We start from the raw sequence: 12,783 nt of genomic DNA, 5'->3' as shown, positions 1-12,783 counted from the left end.
GACTTTTCTCATTTATTCCCAAAGAGTCAGTCAGTCACTCATATTCAGATTCAGGCCAGTGGGTATCTAATTGAAGTAATTGAAGTGGATAGAGGATCACATGACATATAATTAATATTTTCAGTGTAAAGTGAGGCTAAATTTCATAGCAAATATAACATCAAAGTTGGAAAATAAGATATCTTAAATAATGATTAGAATACAATCAATAAAGGTACCAAAAATGTTGCACACAATGAAAATTTTTCTCAAAATAAGCTGAAAATAATTGAAAAGCTAAAAACATAAAGGAACATTGAAATTTTCCTACAAGATGTGGACATTTATTTACTCTCTCATTTCTGATGATCGTAAGTAAAAATTACTGGAAAAGCAATTAGGTTTGCTTCTTACTACAACTGTCTAATTTCTTGAAAGTAATTATCAGTTATCTAAAATAGCAAATTATCAGCTGCACAGCCTCAAGATCGGTGTGATTGATATCTCTAGGGCCATTTCAACAAAGACACAGAGTGTAATTAGCTCATTGGTTTAGCCAAGGTCAGTGGTCAGAACCATTCTATAATGGGTTTTCTTGTTGCTTTTGTAAGACATAGCTTGTGCCACGTGAAACTAGGCTGCTTTAAGTATCCTGAATTTAAGAATAATTCTTCTGCTGCAGCCTGTCATCTGTATAACCTTCACTCAATAAAAAAAAAAAAGTTCCTTCTATCTGAAGGAGACTGAAATCAGACTGAGATATTACCATATTATAGAGTCATAGCTACCAGCAGGTGAACTCTCATCTCATCAAATCCTCCATAAATAATAAATGGCTTTGCATATCTTAAGTCAAATGAAGAAAGAAAAATGATGACTTTGAAAACAAAACAGAGCTGTAAAAAGTCTGACATGATATAAATATTTATTTGAAAACACAGATATTAAGTTTGCACAACAAAATACCTCTCGAGTAGAAGTAAGCAGTATTTATTTTGATGAATAGGCAGGTAAAAGCACCTTTAGAACAAAATGAAGCTGCTCAAGGTCAAAAATACATAATTCAGTACTTTCCATCAGTCATCTGAGAGCTCTTGATAAATGCAACATTACAAGAACCCTTAGAAAAATGAAAATTTATTAAGATTCTATTAATGCAAACAACGTGCTTCTAAGTAGGATCAGTTCAGATGCTAAATAATCATTTGGGAGGTGAGTGTGCTTCAATGTAAAATACTGTAATTGATAGCAGTCTAAAAATAAATTCTTTAATGATTGAAAAGTACATTAAGCCACATAGAATGTTGGTCCTGGATTTACTGAAGTGGAATTAAAACAAATATATTGAATCCACATATGTACACAAAAAAATACTGTTCTGATAAAGATGAAATGGAGAATTTTATGAAATGAAAAGTAGAATACAACATATAATTCAAATATTTAGTCAATCTATTATACAGCATTTGCTTATAAAGCTTATAACCATTTATAAGAAAGTGTGGTTGTCCTGACTATCTGATCCCTACTACAAAAGATATTTTAGTACCTTCCCCAGCCATAGGCTGATTAATATCCAGATATGAAAAGCAAAGTTTATTATAAAAAAAACTAAAGAAAAATCAAGCAAGAAAAAAGTGGCGCTATGAAGTTAAAATGCTGTTCATTTACTGAGCAAAATCTCTGGATGAGAAAACACAAGTTTTAGGCATGGCATTACCACTTACTAATTATGTCCTATAAGAAAGTCTCAGAAGCTTCAGCCTAAGTTTTCTCTTAAGTGACATTTAATTAGCATAACATTTAATAAAATTGCTTTGTAGGGATCAAATGTTATTATGCCCCGAATCCTCTTTTCAACCTTTAGCTACCTCTTCACACAGGTAGGAGGATTGCTGTCTAAAATGTTTGAATATGTCCTGGAACTATAAAACTATTTAGGAGAAATAAAACTATTTAGGAGAAATAAAACTATTTAGGAGTCATATTTAGGAGAAAAAAACTCATAAAGAAATATACAGTGGTCAGTTATTAATTCCACTGCCCTAATAATTACTCTAAAACTAAAAACAATTCAGAAGTTAAACTTCTATCTCTGTAGGCAGATGGCACAATCTTACATGTATAAAACCATAAACATTACACACACACACAAAACTGTTAGAAACTAGTAAACAAATTCAGCAAAGTGGCAGGATATAAAATCAACACAGAAAAATCAATTGTATTTCTGTACACCAAGAACAATTTCAAAAGGAAATCAGACAACAGTCCCATTCATAATATCATCAAAAAAGAATAGAATACTTGGCAATAAACTTAACCAACGAGGTACAACACATGTACGTTGAAAACTACAAAACATTGCTGAAATTGAAGATGAGACAAATCAAGGGAATGACGAGTTGTGTTCATGATTGAAAGACTTAATATTGTTAAAATATTCATATTACCCAAAGCAATCTACAGATTCAACGCAATTTCTACCAAAACCTCAATGGCGTCTCTTGCAGAAAGAAAAAAAAATACCAAATCCTGAAACTCACGTAAAACCACAAACCCAAAATAGCCAAGACATTCTTGAAAAAAAGCAAAGCTAGAGGCTCCCACATCCTGAAGCTACAGTATTCAACAGTATGATACTGGCATAGGACAGACATACAGACCAACAGAAGAGAGAGCCCCCAAATAAGCCCATGTGTAATGGTCTAATGATCAACAACGGTGCCAGACTGCTCATTGGGGAAAGCATCGTCTCTCCAGCAAATGGTATTGGAGAAACTAGAAATATGCATACAGAAAGAATTAAATTTTACCCTTATCTTCCACTATACACACAAATCAACATAAAATGAATTAAAGACTTGAATGTAAAAAAAAAAAGACTTGAATGTAAGACCCGAAACTGCAAAGAAGAAAAGAGGTGAAAAATTTTGTCACAATAGTCCTGGCAATGATTTCTTGGATATGCCACCAAAAGCACAGGAAATAAAAGCAAAAATGGACAGGTGGGGCTACATCAGCTAAGAAAAAAGCTTCTGTGCAGCAAAGGAAACCGTCAACAGAGTGAAAGGCAACTTTCCGAATAGGAGAAGATACTTGCATTGAAAATCATATATCTCATGAGGGGTTAGTATTCAAAATATATAAGGAACTCCTACAAGTCAACAGCAAAAGATAAAATAACCCAATTTAAAAATAGGCAGAAAAAGAGATGGCCAAAGAAGACCTAGAAATGGCCAACAGGTATAAAAAAAAAAAGTTCTATTTACATCAGCAATCATCAGGGAAATGCAAGTCAAAACCACAATGAGGATCCCCTCGCCCTTGTTAGGATGGTCATTATCAAAAACACAAACAAGCAAACAGAAGATAAGAGGCGTCAGCAAAGAAATGGAGAAATTGCAGCCTCTGTGCACAGTTGGTAGGAATATAAAATGGTGCAGCCACTATGGAAAATAGTGTGGGCTTTCCTCAAAAATTGGAAAAATAATTCCCAAATGACCCAATAATCCCACTTCTGGGTATTTATTCAAAAGAACTGAAAGCAGGATCTTGAAGAGATATCTCTGCTCCCGTTTTCATCGCAGCATTATTCACATTAGCCAAGAAACAGAAACATCCAAACCATCCATCAGTGGGTGAATGGATAAAGAAACTGTGCTATATGCATAAAATAGAATATTGTTCGGCTCTAAAACAGAGGGAATCTGGCATATGCTACGCGCTAGATAAGCCCAGGGCACATTCTGCCGGAGGAAGAGGGCAGCTGCAGAAAGACCGGTCCTGCATGATTCCACTCCCTGAGGTCCCTGAAGGAGTCAGACTCTCGAAGCGGGGAGCGGAAAGGGCGAGGGAATGAAGAGTCTGTGCGGTGGACAGTGTGAGCCACGCAAGCTGAAGAGATTTGGAGACCTGCTGTACAGCAGTGTGCATGGAGTGGACACTACTGCGCACTCACAAATTTGGTAATAGGGTAGATGTCATATTATGTGTTTTTCTGCTCAAATAAAAAAATAATTAATAATAAAAAAAAAGCAGTTAAAACTAAGTCCTTTATCAATCTCACTTCTAAATCAGGGGATTTACATACACCTTCATTCTTCCAGAATAGAAAATGATACCTAAACTGTATAAATACTACTTGGATTGTGTCTTATTGAGCAATTATCACAAACTCTTGTCCTTTTAATGACATTGTTTTTTTTTTTTTGACATTGTTAAATTCATAGCTGTCTGCATGTCCATCTATGGCTACTTTGCTCACCAAATGTCTGTACTATCCACCCAACACCAAAGATTGAGAACTTGCCTTTCTCCATATTCTATAGGACCGCATTTATAATTTTACTAAGGCTAAGGAAAATACAGATAGAGATGCACAATAATTTCTATTAGATAAGTCTCTTCCTAAAGGATCTTGACAAATTGAGGATTAGGGGAAGAAAGAAAACTGTTATCTAGTCAATTTAATGCTTCCTAATTAACATATCGATATCCCTTAAACTTTTAAATACAATAAATATAGGTTTAAATGATTTCTAAAACGTAAAATAAAATGTAAAATGATTTTAAGATAAGAAAATGTTAAAAGGAATCCTAAATCATGTGAGAGAGGATGTGAGATTAATTACTGAAATGTCTTAAAAATGCATTTCAATAGTAACTGCCTAGCCCAGTCTCAATCACCCTTTAAGATAAAGCATAAACACCAACTGCGGGGAGACCTTTCTCCCGCCCCACACCGTGTCTCGGGGACCTGCGCAGCATCCTTTAGGATCCCTTCCTCTCCGAGTGATCTTGTCAGTGTGACGCCCCAGAGGCTGGGCTTTGGGCTTAGAGCCTGGGCTTCCTCCTCTGTGGCCATGACATCTGATGCCTTCCACGAGTTAACGGTGACTCATTCATTCATTCAGCAGCGACTGATTGAGCACTTGGTTTCCATCAGATCCAGAATACCATGAGGGAAAATCCAACTGCAATCCCACAGAGCTATAATCCAGTGTGGGGAATGCCAAGTCAACTGATAATTATATGAGTAAGACAGAAAGACCGGGATCAACTGCGGCATTTCCCACAGGGGAGGCCTGGAAGTCTCTAAGCAGGAGGTGACTTAGGAGCCCAATCCTAAACTTGAGCTGGGATTGAAGCCCGAGGCAGTCAGGAGCATCCTGGATAGAGGAGGAGGCAGGAGGCAAGCACATTGTGGTGCCAGGAGCTAAGTGAAGTGGAGGCGAAAACCCAGGCTGTAGGGGAAAAAACCTAGAGAAAAGACTCCGGGAAGAGGTAAGAAAAGAAAAAAAAAAAAAAAAAAAAACTTGGAATGACAGAAGGAAAGGAGATTAGTCTTTATCCTGAAAATAAACAGAGTAAGATTTGCATATTCCAAAGCCACTCAGAATGGCCAGAGAATTAAAGAGATGTCAGAACGGAGGCAAGAGGTGAATTAGGCATTTCAACAATCTAGAAAAATGATGAGGCTCCTAGACGAGGGGATGCACTGCTGGAAGGCAAGACTCCAAGAAGGCAGCAGGACTGGTTAGCTGGAGACACTGAGGGACGGAGGAGATGAGGCTAAGGACCATCCCTGTGTGGTACCATCCACCGACCCAGGGACTGTTTGCAGGGAGATGAATAAATGGCTCCATGAGTAAATGGGGAAAAATTGGCTAAATTACTTTTTTTACATGTGGGCAATACTTTAGCCACGAGCTCCATATGTACAAGCACATATGGAAAGTATATCCCGTCTGGAACCTCAGAAAATTATACCAGGAGCCAAGAGATTAACGCTTTAAGGAAGTAATAAGAACCTTATTTCCATTTTCAAGGTAAAGTTAATGAACTAGGGTTTAAAGGAATGCAACCTTTCTAGTATTCAGGGTCCATGCTCACGGGGACTGGCTTCCACCCACAGATGCTCATCCGTAGACAGGCCCATCCAGCACACCTGCTGTGCAGATACTGGCATGGAAAACTCCCAAATTTGTGAACTCAGACTGTGCACATGTTTATGTGTGAATACACACACACTGTTATGTAATAAGGAAGAATTCTAATATTTAGAAGGCCCTTGATTTATAGCTTTCATTCTATTCTGCAATTTCCCAAATTTTATTATGTTGCTTGACATATTTATTGGGGAAGATTTACTGGAGAATATTTGGCCTGACGGTTGGTGAAGTCCTAAGTAAGCAAAAAAGGCCATGGGACTACAGAAAAACCGACTTAAGAGAAAAAAATGCAAATAAAGACTGGTAACTGTACCAGGAGAAGAGTTCAAGGAAGCAATTGAGAAATCAAAAAGGAAAGTAATCTTAAAATTAAAGTAGAAAAAAATATATTTTAGAAAATGAGAGTCACAAGAAAAACAAGCCTCCCTCCCCCACCGCAGCAAAAAAAGAACATTAGTACATATTACTGATTTACGAAGAGAAGAATATCCACTCCGACTCATACACCCTAGAAAAGACTCCTTAGCAGTTGGCTAAGGGACGATGGAGACTGCAGTGGTGCCCTATTGACCACCCTTGCTTGGGCATATCTTGTCCTGACAGTATGTAGGATGCAAGGGATTATGAAGGCAGGCAGGTCAAGGAGCACTAGCAGGTGTCCTGTTAGATGCTTTAATGCTAGAAAGAGCTGGAAGCTGTTGGAAGGACACAGGACTGGCCTTCAGGCAGCATGTCTGGAAACCTATCCAATCCCAGGGCTGGGCAGGCCTCCTTCTATTTCCCTTCCTTCTCCTTTCTGGGATGTGGTCTGGAGACAGATGGCAGGGTCTTGCCTTAGAGGAGGGGCAGGGCTGTAAAGAATCCTATTCTTTCTTTATATTAAATACATAAGGAGAGCTTCCTTGCCTGCTTCTAAAAGAACAAGAAATGGCAAGGAAAATAATTCTAAAGTAAAAGAAACTTATCTTCATCCCATCACCTTAAAAAGACACAACTTTATTCCTGTATGGAGCTTTTTCGTGATTAGTATGCCCTGACTGTACAATAAGTAATTCAGGATTCCTATACAAATCTAATTTATATATTTGGCATAGATAAATAGAATGTTGGATTAGAAGTTGCTTGCCAGCTAGAAAGTCTCATAAAAAATAACACTTTAGGGATCCCTGGGTGGCGCAGCGGTTTGGCGCCTGTCTTTGGCCCAGGGCGCGATCCTGGAGACCCGGGATCGAATCCCACATCGGGCTCCCGGTGCATGGAGCCTGCTTCTCCCTCTGCCTGTGTCTCTGCCTCTCTCTCTTTCTCTCTGTGACTATCATAAAAAAAAAAAAAAAAAAGAATTAAAAAAAAATAACACTTTATATGGTTTTAAGGAAATTAAAAATGCATATATTTTAAGGCTGTTTGCCTTCTCATAGATAAAAACACATTTACTATGTTATTAATGGAAAAGCAACACTATTTCCAATCTGCCTACTATTACCTGCCTATTAGGGACCTGCCCTCTTGGACTCAGGGCCCCACTTATCATAGACCATAAAAGCCACAACCTTAAATATTGAAGTGTGAACCAGGCCGGCGTTCCTTTCAAGGTTAATCTCTTAAGGAATACCTCTATAAAATGCAGATCCAAAAGAGCTTAGAGGGTAAACTGATAAGAAGTGGAAAGCTGGAGTAATGTTGCCAAATATCTCTGATCAGCTCTATTCACCAGCAACTTCTAACAGGAGGAAACACTAAGACAAACTCCAAAGGACTCTGCAGTTTTAGAACTCTCGCCTTTCTGCATTAAAACCAAGATGCAACCCGCATTTCATTTTCTGAACCCCTACTCTCTTCCTAGATAATTCTCAAATAAGTAATCTTATTTAAACTTCTATCTACAGTTACCAATCTTTAACATTTATCCCACTAATGTTCTTGGAGCTACTGATAAACCTCCTGTAGCGGTGTAACTGAAGTTTATTTGCCCTATATTTCTGCCAATATCATTGGTGCTCCCCATTGTAAAGAAATGAAGGATGTGAAATACATGACCATAGACAAGGCTCAAAGCTAAGGGCTTCACACATACACACACACACACTGGCTGAGAGGGAGCGTGAAAGAAACAGAAAGAGCAAGAGACAGAAAAAAAGAAAGAGAGGGAGTTGTTTGGTGGGCATTAAAAAGTCCATCTTAAAGATGTTGTGACCTGAAAGTTTATATATTTTTATTTTTTAAATACACATTTATATGTCTTAGCTCTCTCTTACTTCATCCTCCAAATAAATAGCAGCTTGCTTTTTAAGCTGCTTTAAACACAAGGTATCTTTCTCACTGATGACGACGGTACCTTCATCGATGTGGTTTTACTGTATTAACAGACCAATGCACACAGTATCACTATATTTCAATAAGAAAATAGCCTGTTTACATATTTAAGTGAAAACTATATATATTTTCCCATGGTAACTTACATATTTAAGAGCTATAGGCTGAGAATTATAGTGTCATAAGTTTGATTACTTTTCTGATTCCTACTGACTGCCCTTCCTACAACGCAGTGAGTAAAAGCATCTCTAGTGTGCTTTTGAGGTGGTATTATATAAACACACACACATATTTAGAGAGACAAATGAAATGGTTTCCTATCTGAACTTTCTATTTACTTAATTGCTATTAATCACACAATCTCCCCCCAAACTTTCTACTTAAAAAGTATAATAAATCCAGTACTGCCAGAAACTAGCCAAGGATCACTCATTTCTGTTGTCATAGTGGTGCCATTCACTTATTCACTTACAAATACATCTTTCCTGTGGAAATTTAGGTCTGAAAAAAACAAATACCACACATACACGTGTAATTTACATACGTCCACGAACGAAAGTTTAGGGAAAAGCTGTGCTAACCAAAGTTAAACATATTTCTTTGATATAGGGTATTTCAAAGGATTTTGACTATGCAGGAGGTACATAGAGTATGCAGCATTTCCAATTGAAAGCAGACTCTTTTTTCTTTTTTTGGACCAATACCCGGTGTTCCCTTGCAACACTCTTATTAAGATCTTCCCTTCATCTCTTTTTCACAATTTTGTCCAGTTGTGAAAACAAAACATAGAGTAACCCATTAGCAACACAGTTAGAGCTCATTTTTTGCAACAGTCATAAATCTTCATTTATATATCATTCATGATGGTACTTGCAAGAAAAAGATCATTCAGGCCTCAATTCTGAAGTTGAAATAAAGGATATTCTTTTTATGTTGGCAAGAAAACCCAACATTTGACTATGAAATCATGCAACTAATAACCACTATCAAACAATCCTGCTTTTTTGCTCTTTTACTTGGTAAGTTAAAAGAAAAAAAAAATACTATCCCTGTGCCTTAAATTTGATTTCTAGCAATTTGTTTTTAATTATATCAATGGGTGTTCCAGAGTTCTCTCATTTCATTTTATGATTACTGACTTTGAACTGAATACGTCACTTGCCAGCATGGAGAGACACAAGTAAACAGTTCAGTAAATTGTGGCTTATTCATCTGCAAGAACACAGTCAGGCACAATTATGGCTCCGTTTTCATGTGGTGCAATACCTGGACATCTATACAGCTTTCTTGCCTGTGCAATGTCTCCTTTGCTTAAACGGGTTCGCTGACCGATTGCAGGACGTATGCCATTATCGTCACGCGAGGGGAGGATAGTATCCAGGAACATCCCCCTGAAAAAAATCAGAAGCAAGACACACATAAGTCACCAAATTAAGACACATCCATACCCTACAAGTATAAGAGTTGTTTTTTCAAACTCATGTCAAGTAAAGGGAAAATATATCAGTGTTGGGCTTCAAATAGTATGCCGGACTTTCAAAACATGTTTATCAAAGTAGAAAAGAAGTTGTGTTAAATTGTATATCTAGCATAAAGTCAATGATGAAATTCACTTTTACTTGGAAAGACTTTTAAAAATCTAGAATTCTATATGGCCCCCCACCAAGTATACCATGGCTTTAGGTTTAGGATTTTAAGCAAATCTAAGAACCCCTTGGATTCCTAAATTGTAAAACAATTTTTCCTCATAGACGTCTATTTTTTAAGGACAACCTATACTACATATTTTTACTAAAATTTTAAAAGCCAAACAAAATGTATCATTTTTTTAGTTCAATTACGAATTTAACCTATATATTCTTAGGAGTCTAAGTATCATCGTATGTTAAAAGACCAGGAAAAATGGTATCAAATTTTAGAAAGAACAGTTTAAAGCAAAATAGTATTTTGATACACACACACACAAAGAGAATAAAATTTTCACGATAAAATTAAGAAGAAAAAAACTAGCAATAGCAAAGCCCTGATAATGCTAAGCTAGAGATACTGAGTTGTGAGAAACCTAATATGTGATACCTACAAAATTAAAAATTCTGAATACAATGCACGAGATACAGTCTTAATTTTGCAATGAATATCAACATTTATAACTCTAAAGGAAGAACTGAGCTGAACAGTTAAATGGACTGGGAAGCCATTCTAGTGGTAAGAACAATGAGGATTTCAAAGGAGAGAAAGAAAGAGAGGTTTTCTAGAAAAGTATTTGAAATTAAGAAATACAATTGTAAAAAAATCTTTTAAATTAGGATGAAAGGCATTATACTCCTTTCCAAATTTTAATGAATAAATTATATTTAGACTGTAGGTTAAAAGAACATTTGTCTCTATTCCTTCCTTTAGGAAATATTTACTAAGCAGTGTTGTAGGTCTGAATTTATAGCCATTAAAAGAAACACTGATGATTTTCTCATTTTAATGTGGAGCAAGAGACATTAAGCAAAAGATTGAGTACTGAGATAGTGACAAGTATTATGGAGAAAGAAGAAGTGAAGATGGACACTGATTACCCAGTGATGGAGTAGCTTTTAGATAAAGTAATCAAAGAAAAAGTCACTTGAAAGCTGACATTTTGGGCAAACATGAAGGAAGTGAAGGTGAGGACACTGTGGGTAAATGGGAGCAGAGAATTCCAGAAAGAAAGAAGAGGAAATTGAACGACTCAGAGATGGGAGGATCCTTCAAGTGTTTGAGTGTCACACAGAGAACGTGACTTTTAGCCTGAGGAAAACTGTTAATATCTGGAAGATGGTAAAGGAGGAGTGACATGATCTATGACGGCTTTATGACTAGCTAACCTCTCTGGCTCCTGGGTAAGAGTAGTGACCCTTAGATAAAACCTGGATAAATAGAGAATGAAATTCTTTACGAACCTAAGTATCTACAGAACTCCCCATGTATACTGCTTGAGATAAAGGGAAGGAGGGGGAGCTAATGACTCGCGGGAGTAGACCAGCACAAGTGAGAAGTTGCTCATACTTTTAATAAGATACAACTCCAGCTAGGCCAATGCAATCGAGGAAGTTGAGCCAGAAGACAGAGTAGCATTGAGAAAAGCCGTTCTTCAACTATGCTTCATGCATCAACAGATACATTAAGCAGGTAGGTCCAAATTAATGAAGGGTTAGCATTTCTGCAGTACTTCAGCACCAACAGAATATTCATTATTTTCTAATTCTAAAAGCAGATTTGCAATCTTTAAGAGGTCCATTTTTTTTTCCAGTTTTCAAAACAGCTCTAATTTAAAAAGGTCAAGGACATCTTGAAATGGGTCTATTCAAACTCAGACAATAGAATGATGAATTTTTACTTCTTCTCTCTACTGAGGTAACCTCTTCCATTCAGGAAGGGGTCAGTCACCTTTTATTTTGTTCTTCCTTTGTGGTCAGGAAGTTAACAATTCTCTCCTCCACATCCAGGTCATTAAGTAATACAGGCTTTTCCTGAACATCCTCAGTGAGGCACTATTAATAGTCCAGAGACAGATTACAAAGGGCTACACTTACTCATCTTCATTTTTTCTACTACATTAGAAGAGGGAATAGCTATGCTTCCTTTAAAAACTTTGTAAAATTTTGCAATTTTTTTATTAAAGAAAAATGGGCAATCCCAGTTAGCAAGCCTCTACATTACAAGTCACTCATTCATATAAAGGCCACATATATCTAGGCCTACACTTCCTAAAAGTAAGTACCTATATCTGCTGATGGGCTACATCCATGAAGACAACTAAAACTTTTATGGACTCCTTGGGTTCAGAACAGACAAAATATAAAACTTCAAATACTTGCATTAACAGAATGAAGAACAAAAACCACATGTTCATCTAACTGGTGTAGAAAAAACATTTGACAAAATTCACTTGTCATGATAAAAACTTTCAAAAAACTAGGAGTAGAAGGAAACTGTCTCAACATAATAAAGACCATAAATGAAAAGCCTACAGAGGACATCATACTCAGTGCTGAGTATGGAAAAAAAAACTGGAAGTTTTTCATCTGAGATCAAGAACAAGGCAGAAATCTCTGCTCTTGCTGCTTCTATTCAACATAGTATTGGAAGTTGTAGCCAGAGCAATTAGGCAAGAAAAAGAAGTAAAAGACATTAATAGAAAAGAAAGAATTAAAATCACCTCTCTTTACAGATCATGTAACCTTAAATGTAGAAAACCCTAGAGAGTCCACACAAAAAAAAGTTAGAACTACTAAACAAATTTAGTAAAGTTGTGGAATTCAAAATCAACACACAAAAATCCATTGTGTTTTCCTACAATAGCAGTGAACAATGTGAAAATGATATTAAGAAAAATAATTCCATTGTAATAACATTAAAAAGAATAAAGTACTTAGGGATAAACGTAACCAAAAAAGGTGAAATATTTATAACTAAAAACTATAAAACACTGCAAAAGAAATTAAAGGAGACATAAATAAATGGAAAGACATTCCATCACTTATGGATTAGACAACTTTGTTAAGAT

The 12,783-nt window shown here is 36.5% G+C and overlaps 1 protein-coding gene across 2 annotated transcripts in view; it reads right to left on the bottom strand.

The window, feature by feature from the left end:
- The window catches only part of TLL1 (tolloid like 1), a 195,915-nt gene that overhangs the window by 74,080 nt on the left and 109,052 nt on the right, over positions 1 to 12,783 (bottom strand). For both annotated transcript variants that reach the window (XM_072725000.1, XM_072724999.1), the window contains exon 8: positions 9,513 to 9,637. In XM_072725000.1, coding sequence (XP_072581101.1) covers positions 9,513 to 9,637 — 125 coding nt within the window. The remainder of the gene's footprint in view (positions 1 to 9,512; positions 9,638 to 12,783) is intronic.

The sequence above is a fragment of the Vulpes vulpes genome, chromosome 10, assembly GCF_048418805.1.
Source record: "Vulpes vulpes isolate BD-2025 chromosome 10, VulVul3, whole genome shotgun sequence".
Lineage (NCBI taxonomy): Eukaryota > Metazoa > Chordata > Mammalia > Carnivora > Canidae > Vulpes > Vulpes vulpes.
The sequence above is the reverse complement of the archived record's forward strand: the minus strand, read 5'-3'. Positions and strand labels throughout refer to the sequence as shown.